General features: G+C 54.9%; 1 protein-coding gene across 2 annotated transcripts in view; it reads left to right on the top strand.

The window, feature by feature from the left end:
* Positions 1–17254, top strand: part of Syn2 (synapsin II) — a 109504-nt gene extending 92250 nt beyond the window's left edge. Inside the window, exons 8-13 of one of the 2 annotated variants that reach the window (XM_042679955.1) lie at positions 1515–1589; positions 2034–2136; positions 2838–2987; positions 10343–10403; positions 14251–14515; positions 16385–17254. In XM_042679955.1, coding sequence (XP_042535889.1) covers positions 1515–1589; positions 2034–2136; positions 2838–2987; positions 10343–10403; positions 14251–14515; positions 16385–16520 — 790 coding nt within the window. In that variant the 3' untranslated portion in view covers positions 16521–17254. Of the gene's footprint in view, positions 1–1514; positions 1590–2033; positions 2137–2837; positions 2988–10342; positions 10523–14250; positions 14516–16384 lie in introns of those variants that run through there. The other variant, XM_042679956.1, reaches the window with a different exon arrangement.
* Positions 17255–17576: the final 322 nt, after the last annotated feature.

Here is a 17576-nt window from a genome sequence, read left to right on the forward strand (position 1 = left end):
GAGGCTCTTGGGTAAGGAAATTCATGAGGAAAGAAGTCAGTACTGGCCAAGTGGGAGGAGTTTTGTGATCCCATTAGCTGACTTACTAGACTGCCTTAGGCTTCTGAAAAAACTATCCACATAGGTTTCTCAGTGTTTGGAATCAGAATCTCACCAGAAGATATAGCTGGAAACTGGCACAACTCCTAATGGTGTTGAGTGGTAGAGACAGCACATGGAGGACTTCCCTGTTCCCTAGGCTATCCCCTCCGCCATGATGGAGGGGCAAAAAATAATTATTTAAAAGGTGCACCGGGTATGATGATACATGCCTATAATCTTAGCACATGGGAAGTTAAGTCTACATGGTAAGATCCTCCTGGCCTTACATAGACAAAAATGAGCCGGGCGCCGGTGGCTCACGCCTGTCATCCCAGCTACTCAGGAGGCTGAGATCTGAGGATCCCGGTTCAAAGCCAGCCCCAGCAAGAAAGTCCATGAGACTCTTATCTCCAATAAACCACCAGAAAACCGGAAGTGGTAGAGTGCTCGCCTTGAGCTGAAGAGCTGAGGGACAGCACCCAAGCCCAGATTTTAAGCCCCATGACTGACAAAAAAAGAAAAGAAAAAGACAAAATTGAACTACTTAGGCCTGTTCCGATGGGTCCTTCTGGCTATTCTGTGTTTACTGACAAGGGAGACTCAGAGAGGGGAAGTGCTAATGGTTGCCCATCCAGTCAAGAGCAAATCCAGATCCAGGAACTTGGCCATCTGCACCCCATTTAGTCAAAGACTTGTCAGATGTCACCTGTGCTTGTGAATGGAGGGTCCAGTGAGCATAGGGAGGTGGGCTTGAAGCTGTCGGCTCCATTTGATGAGGCCCGTGAAGTCAACGGACTTACCAACAGCCACACTGCTCGTACTCCAGCGGCTCTTAACTGTTGACTGAATGAATGGATCGGCTAGCAAGAAACGTCGGAGGTTCACAAGACAAGAACCTGTAGGAATTAGCAGGATGAATGGAATTCTGTCTGTATATTCGTGTGTGTGTGTGTGTGTGTGTGTGTGTGTGTGTGTGTGAGTGAATACTAGGACTTGAATTCAGAGCCAGAGTACTCAAGGCTGGCTCTGCCACTTGAGCCCTACCTGTATTTGCATATTCTTAGTGAGCCCAGGTACTGAGTAGGCTTGTAGGAGAACATATTTCATATATACCTCCGTGAGTCATGTAATAGTAGACATATCTTAGCTTAAGACTAAGCTCAAATCACTAAAATAAAAAGTAGAAGACTCCAAGTGAGATACAGGCAAAGTTCTGAAGGTTTTCCAAAGACGGTCAGGGCAGCACCTCTGAGGCGAGACCTTCATGCAGAGGAAGGCATCACAGATAGAGGTTTGACAGAGACGGCCAGGCTCTGGGCTATTTGTATTGCAGGTGGGCAATACAGCAGTGAAAGAAAATTCTGGAAGGTTTCATGGGCTTTTCTTGAGCGTGGGGTTCACGGCCTGTTCTTGCTTTGTGGGCCTTGCTGCAGGAGGACATCCATCTCAGGGAACTGGAAGACCAACACTGGCTCTGCAATGCTGGAGCAGATCGCCATGTCAGACAGGTGAGTAGAGAGGGTCCCAGTCCCCCTGGGAGGTAGACTGCTGCTGAGGAAGAGCTGTAAGATGCGAGGGCGCCTCTAAACAGACAGCAAAAGTGACATGCAGAGTTCCCAAGCATCCAGTTGACATTAGGCAGGACTGGGCCATGTACTAAATATGAGGTAAAGACTGCATACTGTAGAAGCTCCAAGAAAGGAGGAGTAGTTAGATGTGGCTTAGATTATCCAGGGAAGGCCTCCTTGAAGAGGTCAGGGCTGCTGTGGCTCAGGAAGATGGAGAAAACTTGGAGAGCAGAAAAGGAAGGCACCAGGCTTGATGGAGGTAGAAGGGGAGGGGAACGGATCAGGACAGGGAATAGGAGAGGCTGGGGCAAAAGGAGATCTCTCCCTCCACTCAGCTGCCCTGAGCTGGTGTCCCAGCCTCAGGATCCCTTTCCCTCCCTCTAGGTACAAGTTATGGGTGGATACCTGCTCTGAGATGTTTGGCGGCCTAGACATCTGTGCTGTCAAAGCTGTACATGGGAAGGATGGGAAGGACTACATCTTTGAGGTAAGTCTGCCCCAGGGAATGTCTCAGCAAGAAGCCACGCCCTAGCCTAGAGGCCAAACCCAAGGCAGATGCTGTGGGGATGGGCAGGGTTCCCCTCTGGGGGGGGGGGGGGCCTTCCATCTTCTTCCTCCATATGTGAACGAGCTGGATGATGGAGTCTGTGATCCTAGACATTTCTTAAGTGGAAATAAACAGTTGATCTTGACCTTAACAAACAGGAAAAATAAGGATTGGAGAGGGGGAGTTGTGGGGGGGGGGGGGGAGGGTGCGGGAAAAAGGGAAGACAGCCCAGGTCAGAAGCAAGGCAGGAATCCGGTCATTTAGTGAGCGGAGCAGATCTGAAAACAAAGGTATCAATGAAAAGTCAGTGATGAGAAATGCCTGCTACTTACCAGATATGTCAAGAAATGCCCTTAATGTCTTCAGCCCCTCTGCAAACTTCCAGCCCAAGGCTGAACCCTCGCCCTCTTCTCCAGTCCCTGTAGCCAGTTATCTCCATCTTGCTGGGCTCTGGCTTGAGTGGAGATCAACAGGAGGGGGTCTGAGACAGAGGAAAGGGTTCTACATCTGCCAAGGAACATGTTTTCAACTGAAAACAAGGATACTCTTCCTTGCCAACTCATCTCCACCCATTCTGAAAACCCATGCCAGGCCTTCATGTCTCTAGACCCTGTTCTTCACTGGGCCACGTCTTCTTCCAGGTCATGGACTGTAGCATGCCACTGATAGGGGAACACCAGGTGGAAGACAGACAACTCATCACTGAGCTAGTCATCAGCAAGATGAACCGGCTGCTGTCCAGGACTCCTGTCCTGTCTCCTCAGAGACCCCTAACCACCCAGCAGCCACAGGTAAGCAGCTCTGCAGAGACAGTTGCCAGGCACCACCATTAGACAGCAGGGGTTCCAGGCTGGAGTAGAAGTCAGTTATGGGATGTAAGGAGGCTCTTCCTCTTCTTTATCTTCCTTCCTTCCTCTCTGGAGGCCTGATCATTTCCCACCCCTGACAGGGCCCTTCTCAACGTCAGCTGCAGAACTGTGTGGGGGTGCAGTGCTGGGTCTTCCTCCTGAACCTGATGTTTCCAGAGCCAGTGTCTCCCTGGACTTGGGACACTCTGATTGTGCACTGAGAGGTCCGAGAAGAGCTGGGAGAGCTCTCCTAGCTGTTCACTGCCATAGGGAAGTTTCAAAAAAGGAGCTTTAGGAGACACTGCTAGACAGAGCTCTCACTAGCTGTTCACTGCCTTATTTATAAAGAGCTGGCTCAGATCTCGCTGGCCATGTTAGGAGAAATTGCTGGCATAGAAGAGGGGAAAGAATCAAGTCCTTAATTCTGGAGGAGACGGAAAAAGCAGAATTCACATTTGAAATCTGTTTCTAAACATCACACAGCGCCCACCAGTCATGTTCTCCACAAACCCCTTGCGGAGTACAGCCTGACAGCCAGGACACACCTGAGACCTGTGTTCTTGTACAGTTTCCTCCCTAAAGTGCATAATCACAGGCGCGTAGGGACGGTGATGTCACTAGGCTGTACTCCCTCACGGACCAGCATCATTTGTGTGGTCAGTCATTGCTCTGAACACTACGGGGCACATGACTGAGCCAAGGGGTACTTGAAAGTGGTTTGCCTGGCCGCTGTCACCCGTGTGTCAAAAGTGTCAACAGCACTGACAAAACTATCTGCCTTTTGCTGTTCCATTATGTGTACCTTTGATAGTACCAAGATAAAAGCTCTTCCTATCTAGGCAAACTGCTCTCACCACCTCTCTTCCCTTGGTTGGTTGTGGTTGGACACATTTGATGGAGGAGTTTCCATTTGGAGTAAATACAGTCTGATCTGCCTATTTGGAGTTGATCTTAGAGACCTGTGGAGATCTTGGCAGTGTGCACATAAAAAGGATGTGAGCCAATCCGGACGTGGCCTGGATCACTGGGCCACACACGTCAAGTCCTCTCACTGGCCTCTCGCATGACTGTGGAAGCTCAGGCTTCAAGAGCTCCTGCCTGGAGTCACAGCCCTAGGGCTGTGAATTCTAGACCAGAGATCTGGGGAGACTGGCAGACTGCCTGCCTTTCTGTCTGTCCTTGCCTTCAGCCCTGCCTCTAGAGCCTTCGTTTCATTGATTGTAGTAAAGCTGCAAGTAGAGAGGGGATGGCAAGCAGAGGGCACACCTTGTTAGTATCTAGCCCTCTACCTTGGGGTACATTAGCTAGCTGCTGTTCACGGTCCCAAGAAATCGGTACAGGGGTGTAAGAGGCATTGGCCGTATCACTGAAACGAGGAGGTGAGTGGCAAAGCTGATTTGGCTGAAGCTCAGCTTCTGCCTGGCGGCACTCCCAGCCTCTGGGCTGCTGAGGCCATTGACCCTCTACCCAAGGACTCGGTGGTGTTTTAGGGGCACTCTTCTCAGAGTAGCAGTGACACCTGGTGGCCAGTAATGGCCATCACCTCCAGGCTGGAGGCCAAGAAAGCCTTTTCCCTGTATACTCTGCTCCCTCATCCATCTCCAACATGTTCACTGGCTCTCTTGAGGTTTATCATCCAGGATCTGACACGAGTTCTTGCCTCTTGGGGCTCTGGTAACGTGTGGGCTGCCCCACAGGCTCCCAGGAAAAAGGGAGATCCTTAAGTGGGCAGAGATTTCAGTCCCTGCCAGTGGGGTGGCATTCTCATACTCACCTTCATGGGGCTCACGTTTCATTTCTCATCCCACTGGTCCCACTCCTTATGTCTTCCTGTAAAAACTTCCAGAGACAAAAGGCCAAATGCTAATGCAGGAGTTTCAGATGCTGATGGGTAAGGCCTAACTTCAGCGCCCCTCAGTTTAGGCCTCAGAGCTCGCTTCCTGTTGAGCTTGTGGATTTGACCCAGGGGGAATGATTCATTGATACACATCTGGTGCCAGGGTACAGATGAACATCTTCTTCCCTGAGCTGACAAGGCCACACCTGGGGCTGCAAGGACATGCTCTTAGCTGAGAATGCTGGGAGGAAAGAAGCCACGAGGCAGGGCCAGGGGCTGACCGTGTGTGGTCAGAGTTAAAGGAACCACAGTTGAATAACAATTGTCTCAAGGAGCCTGTGACTCAAGGTCTTCAGCTCTCTGATGCAGTCTCAGATTAGAAATGGCTCCAAAGGCAAATCTGCTGGAAGACGTGGTTTGATCCTTTGTAAGGAAGAAACGCACAGAGAGCACCAGCGGCTTTTCCGGGGAGTGGCGAGGGACTGTCCAGGTGTTGCTGCTGTTCAGGAGGAGTTTCTTGTCAGGGACATGGTGACAAGGAGAGATGGCTGAGGTTAGGCTGTGGGATCAGATGGCTTTCCAAATCTTCAGATCTGGGATGCTTTGCTGTCAGCTGTGCAGCCCACAGGACCTGGGAGAGGCAGTGATGAGTTCAGAAATGGAGGACTGGAGCTCGATGACCTCTCTAGCGTCTGGTGGACGTTCTGTCTGTCTTCGTTCCCTGGATTTCTTGCCTAAAAGGAGACTCAAATTATTTCTGCCCAGTTCTTTGCTACGATCTCTTGAGTTCAAGGAGACTAAGACTAAGACGAGGGTCTCTGTACTCTGAGAAGCACAGCCTAGAGATCTGTGTATGCGGGGGTGGGGGTGGGGGGTGGGAGTCACAACTGTCACGCCCCGTGCATAGGGGTAAGATTCACTTGAGCCTGCAAGAGGTAAATTTAGGACAAATGCAAGCCCTTCCCTCTTCCCACAGCAGGACTGGCTTCAGAGAGTGTGTTCCCCAGTGAGTGTAAGCTGAGAATGTGAGGGGATTTGAGGCAGATTCAGATAAAGCCACTAGTGACCAGATCCCTTAACGGACTATTAAGAGACACTGACTATTTTGGGACTGACTTAACTTTCAGGGACATCTTTAATCACTTGAAGCTGACATTCTGACCCAGGGTGACCTGACCCTCGGTGCCCCCACAGGACTCATGGGCCGCCCAGTGGGACATTCCTAGTGTCCTTAGGTTGTGGGAGGCCCGCAGTCCAGTAGATGAGCTCCATCAGAAGAGCAGCAAACCTCCCTCAGGCAGGAAGGAGGGACAGCCCATCCTTGGACCCCCATGACCTTTCACAACCTTCCAGTGGAAGGTGGGCACGGGCATGCAGGGCGAGCTCGGAATGCTTCCAAGGTGCTGAAAACATGCCGTCCCCTTTGCTCTACAACCTCCTGACCACATTCCTTCCTGCCGCTTCATGCTCCCTGGGGTCCCAGGCCGGAGAAGCGAGGCCTGGGGGAGCTGATCAGAATAGTTCTGTGGCGTGTCCAGCAAGGATTTGGCCTGGCCCCTTTCCTGGGGCCAGACCCTGGGACCCTTTCTCAATTTCCTGTCTCAGATATGCTGAGCAAGCACAGGCCTTCCTCCTTGGTGGGGGCAGCTGGTCTCCAGCCAACAACTCACAAGAGTTGAGTCACTCGGTGCCTTTCCTTCCTCAGCTTTCCATCCTGTTGGGACCTTAGATAGGAGCGCCTCTCTCCTGGTCTGTCTGCAGAAAGCCACAGGATGGCAAATTAAAGATGCCTTTGGCAAAACCCCCCAGACCCTCATACCAGGCCAGCAGTTTTCTTTCCTGTCACCTCAAGAGCTAATATTTACTCTCTCTGAACTGGCTTTTCTACATCTGCAGGGACCTTGCAGAACTTGACATACAAAAGGGCACGGTGAATAGCCCAGCCCCAAATCACGCACACACGCGTGAGCTGTGTGCCAGGCAACGGGAAGCCACACAGCAGTGCCTTCTCCGTGGACACAGGGGCTTCCCACGTAACAGCTCTGCTCCAATGGAGTGATATTTATTCTCACTTAGATAAGGTGGTGATGTCTGCTGACATCACTTGGCCTAGCACTACTCTTACATTTATGAAGCATGTTTGTTATTGTCAGCTTCACAATTATATGTGAGATGGGCTAGTAATGCTGTCTCTGTTTACATAGCAGCCAGTATCATGCAAGTGACTTGTCCGGAGTCACATAGCTGTGAAGGAGGAGAGCTGGACCTTCTAGGTCTCTCCATTGGGCATCTCTATAGCTCTTACTTCCACCAGAGAACAGAGGAGTAAAGAACTGGGTATATGTGGCCCTGGGTAAGGAAAACCCTTGCTCTCCTTGGCAATCAAGTCTGGGCCTGCCAACGTGGTACCAGCCGCCCCCATGGCACATTTATCTGTGCTGCTGCCTGGGATGGGCCCCTCTGGTCAGTCATCGAAGACCCTTGGGTGCAGCAGGATGCCAGTCCAGTCAGCTGTTCTGGAGGGGAGCAGAACATACCTCACCAAGCCCCTTCAAACCTATGCCTTCAGGATATCTCTGCTCAGGCCCCGTAGCCCTGGGGTCTTGAAGAGCTCGAGACTGTACAGCGAGGAAGGGCTTATCTTATCTCCAGCATTGAGAGAACTGAAAAATGCACAAAGGAATGAATAGAAGCCTGGAGCCAGCAGGGCCTGCAGAAGTCAGCCCCGAGCTCTCCACTGACCAAACTCCTCTCACCAGAGTGTGTCCAGGTCCTGCTTAGCACCTCATGGTAGCCCCTCCCTCCCGCCACGGCAGCCTAGACAGGATCTAGATTCACACCGGCAGATTTCAGTGTGTTGAGCCCACAGGCTGCACCGTTACCTCACAGAATCCTCACAGGGTCCCCACTAATGGAAACTGAGATTCAGAGATCAGGCAACTTGCCCAAAGTCACGTGAAGAAAGAGGTCACAGACTCATTTTATTCTGCCAGCATGCCTGGCAAATGGCAGCAGTGTTTGCTCTCCAGTCTTGGTCAGGTGGAAAGAGGCAAGCCCGCATCGACCCTGTCCCTTGCAGGGCGCCTCCAGCCACATCAGGGGTGGCAGTGGGTCCCAGCGACACCCTCCGAGTGCAGGGTGGTTTGGAGGCTTTCTTAGCCTGCCGGGAGGCTGTTTTCCTTTTTGTTGTGTGCAGCTGATCACATGTTCTAGACTTCACATTCTTACCTGTTTGAGTCAACCCAGCTTCCTGCGGGAAACTGCTGCTCAGTTTGACCACGAGTGTCTGCCTTGGGCTGGCTACAGGCCAGACTTCGGCGGTGACGCCAGGGTGACCAGACTTCTGTGGAACTCCACTTCCCAGGAGACTTCTGACCACACGGGAATAAACCTTCAGCCTGGGTAGACGGGGCCTGTGGGCTGAGCGAGGGCCCCCGCCTGGCATGGACGCTCCTCGGGGACCTTCCTCTGTGCCTCTCAGAGCCTCTGAGAAGTATTTGGTTCCACAGCCTCGGTGGAGCTGGAGACAGAAGAAGTTTCTGAGGCGCCAGCAAGGGTGGCCAAGGCGCATTCCCAGGCTCGGCCTCAAGGATGGCCCCTGGGAGCTCTTCCCCAAAAGCTTTGGGAAGAGCGTTCTGAGGTCATTGCGTCCTTGAGTAACTCACGTGCATGGCTGTGTGGCTGAGGAGAGCCAGGCTAGCCTGCGTGGCGTGCTCTCCCTTGGCCTATGGGGCCCAAGAGAGGGGACTAGCAAGAGCCAACCTGCTGGGGCCAGGCTGGGCTTGTGCTGCCCTACACCTGGCAGGGTGCCCATCCCGGGCAACGAGAGGCCAGTGACAGAGACAGCCTAGAGGAGGACAGAAAGGGCAGCCCTGGAAAGAGCAGGCATGTGTAGGACTTAGGAAAGGATTTCGGCTAGACAGGCTGATTCTGGCCATGCTGAAGTAATTGGGGTCACTGGAAAAATGACATCTACCTCCTCAGGCCCTCGTAAGGCACGAGGGAGATACTGCATAAAAGGCCCCCGGTGACCAGGCACACAAAAAGCACAATAAAGGGTAGCCCTGAATAACATAGAGAAGGTAATGGGTACAACTTGGGAAAGTGTTTTGGATAGCAGGTAGCCATGGAGAAGATAAGGCTATGCTAGTCTGAATAAGAATTAATACAGACCTAACCAGAGCATATGAACAGAAGGTGGGAAGAATTGGGGAGTCTTGGGGCTGGATGGAGGGGGTCCCCCGGCCCCAGCCTACTTGTTGGGTATGGGTACCACAAGGACAAGGCTCAGACCGAGTCTTGTTGGTCTGCTGCGAGTGCCGGGGGCGAAAAGGGACAGGCGGTGTTGGCGTTCTTGCTGTGATTGGTGAGCAGTTGCAGCCCCAAAACGTAATGGAATGAAGGTGTTTCAAGGACCTCGCTGCCTGCTACCCAGAAGCCTCTTAGAACAGTTTGACATCATGCTGTTCCCAAAATACGAGGAAGGGTAGCACTTCTACCTACTTCCTTGGTGGTAGGACTGAAAAACATGGCCATGACAGGAGGGAAACTAGATAGCCAGAATCGAGTCCCGAGAGACTGGAGGCTGGAGGAACGTTGACGTAGGCGTGGTGCAGGCGGCTGGGCCCGAGGGAGGAGAGCACTGGGAGGGGCAGTGGGAGGGTGCCGAAGATAGGCGTGGCCCAGGCCGCAGCGCTCTGAGCCCCGCCCTGGCTCCGGCAGACCCTCCTCTGGCTTTAGCTTTACAGAGTTTCCCCTCCACCTGGCCAGCTCCAGGCGTTAGCTTTAACTGTCAGACAAACGAAGTCACGTGGTCTTTGATCCTGGCAGGACCTAATCAGAATCACAGCTGGGAGGAGAGGAAGCAGGGGGTGGAGCCTTGCTGCTGGGCAAAGTGTGTAATTAGGCTGTTTGAGAGGGGAAAGCAGCTTGGCCTCGAGTGCTCACAGACATTAGCGTCTTACACTTCTGAGTCAGGAGGATTCTGAAAAACAAGGGGGTTCCCTGCTCCCAGCCCTCCCCTCGTTTCCAGCCCAGTCCAGAGTGGGTCTGACTCCGAGCCAGTCTCAGAACCAGTCCCACCTAAAACTTCACTCCCGATGAGGCGTGAGCCCCTTCTAGGCTGATCACCTGGTCCAGCCCCCCTGTGCTCTGCCTTGTCTCCTGAGCTCCCTGCAGCCCACCCTGTGAGGACCGCAGGCCAGGCGTGGGGCAGGTGGCAGAGAAGACGCCAGGCTGGGTTAGAAGACTCAAAGCTCCTAGCAAAAGCAAGTCTAAAAGAGAAAGAGGAAAAGAGGGGCGAAGAGGTCTCCAAGTGGCTCTTCCCTGCCCCCACCTCACCCCACAGGCCTGCAGGTGTTTCTGGCCAGACCTCATGGCTGCCTGTAGCCCAGCCACAGGGGCTCTCTGTGGAGTTCACTTGTAGGTTTGTTTTTATCTCTTTTGCATTTTTGTCTTCCAGAGTGGAACACTTAAGGATCCGGATCCGAGCAAGACCCCACCTCAGCGGCCAGCTCCCCAAGGTTGTTTACAGTATATTCTCGACTGTAATGGCATTGCCGTAGGGCCAAAACAAGTCCAAGCTTCTTAGAATGGCCAGTAGTTAATTTGTTTTTTTTTTTAAGCAGAAAATCTAAGCCAAAAACAAATGAAAAGAAAAGAAAGGCCAGTGGGGTGGGGGGCGCAGCCCTCCGGCAGGCGGGCGGCGCGGTCAGCGCGGTCCGCGTTTTTTCAATGCTGGCTGCACTGTGTGTTCTGTGCAGCGTCAGCGCCTCTGTCTGGTTGTTTACCTGTTCCTGTTCGTGCTTGTAATGCTCACTTACGTTTCTCTGTATAACTTGTGATTCCAGGGCTGTTCGTCCACAGTGTACAAAAGAACCGTGCCTCTCCTTAGTCCGGCGTGACTATTTTCTGGGTGGTTTGATAGTATTTTCAAAATGTTGCATAAAGTGGGGCGAGACAGGAGTACCAGGGATGGTCGGGGGGGAACAACAACCACAGGAATAAACCCCAACTCCTCCCTCCTCCCCCAGGCTCCGATCCACACCCGACACCTCCATAGGTCTGCCCGGGGTCTTCAGTGAATTGTGCTTTTGCTTCCTGCATGACTAGGGTAAATAGGTAGAACTTTTAAGAGATTTTTCAAGGTCTCACTTCCATAGCTTCATCTGTTGACTTGGAAGGCATCCATCTTTTTCTCTGTTTGCTAGAATCTGGTGCGGTTTGCGTTTTTGTGACTAGGCTGCTGTGCCTGCATAGCTCTTGTGTTTTTAGTGATGAAGTACAAAGAGCAAGCTACTTCCAGGAATGTGTTCCGTATTTTACACCCCAGTGTACCCTTTGTTTTATTATTAACTAATTAGCTTGGAGATGAAACAGAAACAAAAACAGGGCCGCCAATGTGCAATATTCAAGTGAACTTGTGCGTATTTTTTGTGTGTTTATCTCAGTCCCCAAAGTTGTTTCCTCTTTGTCGCTGTTTCTGAAGCAGCCATCTGTGTGCTTCTGTGGAATGGGGCGGCTTTGCGTCCCCAGAGCCTGATCTGTGTGCACAGATGATTCCTTAGCAAGTCCGGAGAGAGGATTCAGGGAGCCGCTAAGAGTCTGGGAAGGATCTGACCATTCCCGAAGCATCTGAACCTGAGACCAAATCAGAGGCGCCCTGTGTAGCCTGGGCGGGCGCCCTGCCTACGAGTCCTGATGACGACCCCAGCATTGCTTTTGAGCTGCCACCTCCCCCGCAGGCCCGAGAGTGAGAAGCTTGCTGGGAAGAGCTGTCTCAGGTGTAGGTTGTGTGATGTTGGCCAGAGGCCTCACAGCTTGAGGAACCCTCACCAGCTTGTCCTCCTTCCTCTCACAAGCAGTACCTGGGAGATGCTGCTGCAGGTAATCACGCCAGGACGCGGGGCCAGTGCCTCACCTCTCATCCCCAGGCAGGGCTGGATCAGGTACCAAGTGTCCTTCTCTAGCCCCGTGGTCCCGGGGAGTTCACGCCAGCAGTTTGCCTTTTAGAAGATATGCTTCCGGCTCTACTTTTACATTCCCTGTGTACTGACAAGGTGCAGTTCTGGAATACCAGACCCGAGGAGCAAGCGGTGTTGATGGTGTGCAGCGTGAGCTCCACGCCAGGGCACGCGTCCTGCTTTCTTCTTTGGTTGCTGGCAGATTCTGAGGCCACAGAGCGAGAGTGTTTTCATCTGTGAGCCGTCCCTGAGCTGACGGTGCTCGTCAGTTTGTTGTAAATATATACATACATGCACATATGCACTTCCGGGGGGCGGGGGTTACAGAAGGAACCGGTCCTTAAAGACTTCCCAGTCTGGCAAGATGACAGAGAGGAGTAAAGTCGCATTTCCCAGAATGCAGGAATACCTTGTCTGTTGTTTGTTTATGTATCTATTTATTTACTGTCCAAGTGAAGATAGTGGTGTTGCTTCTCTGCATGTTTCCCAACGTGCACATCCAGGTGCTTTCACGTGACATTTGTGAGCCACACATATGACGTTGCCATGTGAATTCAGTCAGGACACACGGTGTGTCGGCCAGGCCTCGAGTTGGGGGGAGGCCTGACGGGACTCCCCCGGCTGGCACCACCGACAGCGCCACCTGACTGCCACGTGCCCTCGGGCAGCACACTAGGGGACAGCCGCGTGCCCTGGGGACTCTGTCACAGTGTAGGGTTGCTGTCCTGGTGTTTCGTATCCATTTCTTTGCTGACATTGTCCCCTTTTTTGTACAAATCCAGCGGGGAGCCCCTCAGCCAGTGCTGGAAGTGTGACTGAAGTACCTCTCTTTTGTGACTCTCTTGTACAGCTTAATGTGCAATAAAGGAAAAGTTATATCTGTCTTCAGTGTTAAGTTGTAAAGTTTCTGGCTGTTCAATGACCTCTTCACAAGTGGGAAAGCACTCAGGTCTCTGGCACAAAAGGACGAGCTATCAACCGGAATTACTGTATAATAAAATACTAATACAATTTAGTCGTGGTGTTAGACTTTGGAAGAGACAAAAGCTGACTAACATCAAATAATTTACTAATCTCTCATCTTCACTAGTTGTCTGACTTGAGCTGGGAGCTTCTGAACTATGCAGAATCCCATGTACTCATGTGTGTGTGTAACTAACCCTGCTGTTAACCGTTATTGGTGACAGCCCGTGCCCGGCCGTGGAGGTGAGGCGACGGGACAGTATGGTAACCAGTAGAGACACACAGCGCTTCCTCCCCCGAAGGGGCAGGTGCTCCCGCGTTGCCAGTGAGCTACGTAGCAATACAAGTCTTTGTTCTAGTCAAGTTTCCGTGAGCCCACTCCTGCCAGCGGGCTGTGTCACAGATGTGGACTCTCGGAGTGAGGCTGAGAAACCGGATCTTACTGGCCAATTGTGTATTGTTTCCACAAGTCGCCGGGTGCTCGTGGAGGCGTCGTTTGACTTCCAGGTGTAGGGACCCCTCAGCAAAGACTGAGCAAACTGGCACCACCCCTCCTGCCTGTCAGTCCCGAAGAGGAGGGCTTTTCTCTCCAGGCCACCAGATGGTCTGTGTCGCAGGCTGGGAGAAAGGGGAGCTCTTTGCCAGATGGTGCCCACCACATCCCCAGGGGCAAGCGGGGCTTGGATGTCTGGAGAGTTTCCCACGCACCTGAGTGGCATGTCACGCTGGAGCCCCTGAGGATGATGGCACCAAGGCCAGAGGCCTGGGATGAAAGCAGTAATGCGCCAGTGCGGCCCAGGTGGGGTGGGTGTGGCAGCCAGACATGTGCAGGCTTGGAGCAGGATGCCGGGCACTGCGCACAACAGCGTGAGCCCGTGCCCAGGATGCTCATTAAGCACCAGCGCTTTCTGAACAGCTTCTCCCTCCTTATCATCTCTGAAATACTTGTCTTAAAGGCTAAGTACTAGGACTTACTTTTGCGTGGTTTTTATGGTCAGGGAAGCCAAGGCTAAGGCAAGGCAGCTTGTTTGGTCTCTGGTAGACTGTTCCTTGGGTCTTCCGATTCCCACTCTCCTCCCCCCCCCCCATGCCGGCCCCCAGTGAGTGGCATTTGGGACTTGGAGTTGGCTGTGGAACAGGGGGCCGATGCCTGAGGGGCCCCCAGGAAGCGGGTGGGCTTGCTCCTGGCATCTGGTCCTCTGCTCTCCCCCCCTACCCCCCCCCCGACCTGCCTTGCGGGGGGCCAGGTTGTCAGCTTGCAGGGAGGAGCTGTGCACTGCGTGACAAGCTACAGCTCAAAGGGCGGCCTTTGAGCCCTGCAGAGCCTTGCTTGGGCCGCTTGTCATAGAGCTGGTAATGCAGTGCATTCTGGGAAAAGGTAGATTCTACTAAGGAGACCCTTTGATATGGTTACATGATGAAGTTTTTCTTGTACTGAACCTAGGGGGCCCTGGGCAGCCCCCAGGCAGAGCGCTGCCTCCACACCGGCTCCCCCCAGGACCAGCACCGACACCTTCCTCCTCCTCCTCCTCCTCTTCCTCCTCCTCCTCCTCCTCTTCCTCCTCCTCCTCCTCCTCCTCAGCTCCTCAGAGGTCAGGAGGCCCCGCCATCGCCCACGGAGAGGCGCCCTCCAGCAGCCGCTGCCCCGCAGACGCCCAGCCACCCCCGGGTGCGCCGCCGCGGGAGCCCCAGCCTCACCCACAGCTCAAGTAAGACACGGCGCGGCCGCCCCTCTCCCATGGGCCTCCTCCTGCAGACACTGTGCTTGCGTGTGTTCACGCGCGCGCGTGTGTGTGTGTGTGTGTGTGTGTGTGTGTGACAGGCTGCCCCGCGGGTCGGGGTGGGGCACAGACATCTCAGGTGAGCCTGGATGGCACTACTGCCGTCTCTAGCATTGCCGTAGCTTAGTTTGGGGTTCTTGTCTGTTTGCTGTGAGTCCTCCCCCGCCCCGTCTCCCGCTCTCTTTTCCATCCCTTTCCTTTGTGGGTGTTACTCTCCTAAAAGTTAAAAGAAGTAAGTCCTTCCGGCCTCTCACCCTCGGCTAGGGCTCAGGGCTCAGGGCGAGGGCCGAGGGGGTCATCGCTCCAGCCATCCCGGGAGCTGGAGCCCAGGGCGGCTGCGCAGAGGCCCCGCTCCCTGCCCTGCCTCCCGCAGCCACGGGCCCCTGGGTGAGGAGAGCGGGCAGCACGGCCAGAGCAGCATGCCTTGCCATGCGGCAGGTCCTGAGGGGACGGCTGCAGCCCCGGCGTGCCAGCCGCCCGCCCGCCGGGGCTCTGACCGGCAGTGGCGGTGTGGGAGGTGAAGTGAGGGGAGGAAGCCATGCCTGGAGAGAAAGAGCCTTTCCCCACTAAGGACCAGTGCAGGCCCGGGGGGGGGGGGGGGGTCACTTCTCCTGGTCCTCTGGCCCCACCCCTCCCCCGCGCTGGCTGGCAGCCCACCTACCACCTTCCTCAGCACCACTGTCTTCTCCCGGCGGCTCCTGGGCCGTGCCTCACGTCCACATGCTCTTGACTTGCCTCAGAGCTGAAGCCCCTGTGTGGACCCAGCCCCGATGAATGGCGGGAGGCTTCTGTGCGCAGTGTCCTCTGCCCCAGAGGCCCGCGTAGTGGGCCCCCACCCAGCTCTAATGAAAGGCAGGCATCTCCCCACCCCCACCCCCACCCCATTCCCTGCGGGGTGGGGGGGGGAGGAGATAGGTCACCAGTCACAGACCTCGCAGAAGGGACTCTGCACGGCAGCACCAGCATTTGGAGAGGGCAGGGAGACCGGGATACCAGAACCTCCCGCCCCTCCTGGAGAAGGCGCGTGCGCACACCTGCGGCCTCCCCGCAGCCCCGTACCCTGCCGGGTTCTCTCTCTGAATCCCTTGTTACTCTCTGAAGGGAAAAATACGTCCCTAAAGTGCACGGGGTTAGGTTTTCATTAGCAATCTACCACTAATCGTGGTCTGATATATATGCCTTGAGTTCCTACTCACTGCGCCCACCAGACTTCATATTAGGGCCGCACCCACTTAAGAAAAGGGAAATGGAGGCATTAGGGTTTGGGGCCAAACCACCAGGTTCCCTTGGAATCAAAAGAATTGAGAAGAGAATGAGAATGAGAACCAGGAAGGCCTACCGATCACCCATGTGCCAAACGGCCCGACACAGTCACAGGGGCCAGCGCCGGGGCCGGACCGGCACGTGCTTGCCCCAGCCCGCGTGAGTGTGTGGCAGAGCTCTCAATCTGCCTGGGCCTGCAGACGCTGCACCCCTCCCCGCCACCTGACGAGTGACAGCCATGGGGGCAGGAGCCACAGGCTCTGGCCCCACCTTTTACCAGGGGGGGGGGGGCTGAGGGCCCAGAGGCAGGCTTGCCAAGTCGCAGCTTTAAATACAGCTCTCTGGAGTCAGTCACCCTTTCCCCCTCTTTCCCTCTTCTTTCCCTGCTCGTTTCCCGGTGGCACTGCCGCCTGTAGCTGTCTCCTGTCCCCCTGACCTCCCTGGGGCGGATGCGGGAGTTGTGGCCCTTACGTCGCTGTGCGTGCCCGCCGGCAGCGCCACCCTCTTACCCTCTCTCTGGTTTTTATCTTCAAGCAAGTCGCAGTCCCTGACAAATGCCTTCAGCTTCGCTGAGTCCTCCTTCTTCCGGTCTTCAGCCAATGAGGATGAAGCCAAAGCGGAGACAATCCGGAGCTTGAGGAAGTCCTTTGCCAGCCTGTTTTCAGATTAGCTCCCCAGCCAACCAGGAAAGGCACCCAAGATGCTCGCCAGCAGCAGGCCGCCGTGCGGGGTGGCGGCGGGCTGTGGCTTGTGACTCGCGTGGCCCCTGCCTGTGTTCCGTTGTGCTCAGTGGTGTGGGGCGGCCCAGGAAGGACCACATGATAGTGTGAGGACAGGTGCAGGCCTGGAGCGAGGCCCCCAACCCAGACCCCAGAGGAGAGAGCTGCTCCCAACCCAGACCCCAGAGGAGAGAGCTGCTCCCTGTAGTCCCGAGAGCTCCCTCCTGAGTCATTGTGAGTTTAGTGGCCTTGGTGTGACGGCGCCATCCTGTCTTATTCTTCCCCACGAAGCCAGGATCCTCCCGTCTGAGGACTCCTGGAGGCTTCTCCACACACAGATGCATGCCTCCTCTAGTCAGGGCCGCTGGGCAGCAAGTACCTGCCCAGAGGTGCTTGGTCTCAGCCCTCCTGGCCCTAGATCCTTCGTGGTACCTGTTAGAGCACACTCCCCAAACCCCACGCTCCCTAAACTGCTGTGGTACAGTGTTGTGAGTCTGCCCACCCGGGAGAGCGGGGGCTCCTCCGTGTCTCCCTCCTCCCCTCTGGAGAGCCGCTCCTGTGTGGGACCGGCCTTGACGTGGAGAGCTGCCCTGTGGAGACCGCATGCCCCTGCAGCGCGCTGTGCCAGCCCGCGCCTCCCCAGCCCGTGTCAACACCTTTGGTGTAATAAAAGCAGCAACCTCAACCGGCTTTCCATTCAGCCGTGACCCCCCACCCTCCCCCCACCACGTGTAGGCTGGGAGGGCGGCCTCCAGGCCTGTGGGCGGGTGGGGGTACAGGGTGAGCGTGCATCTGTGCGGGACTGCCTGGCTCGTGGGCGCGTGGCTGTCTGGGTGCCACGCTGGCGCTCTGGGCCTGCCTCCCCAGAGCAGCCGGCCTTCCCTCAGCAGCTCCACTGAACTTGAGCCTTTCCACAAAGCACAGACCCCGGCTCCCCCACCAGCCACGTCGGGACCTGCTCTTGCGCTGTCGCCGGGCATCCACGCGGCCCGCGCTGTGGGGCAAGG

Source organism: Dipodomys spectabilis, unplaced genomic scaffold, assembly GCF_019054845.1.
Source record: "Dipodomys spectabilis isolate Male_0828 unplaced genomic scaffold, ASM1905484v1 ptg000054l, whole genome shotgun sequence".
Taxonomy (NCBI): domain Eukaryota; kingdom Metazoa; phylum Chordata; class Mammalia; order Rodentia; family Heteromyidae; genus Dipodomys; species Dipodomys spectabilis.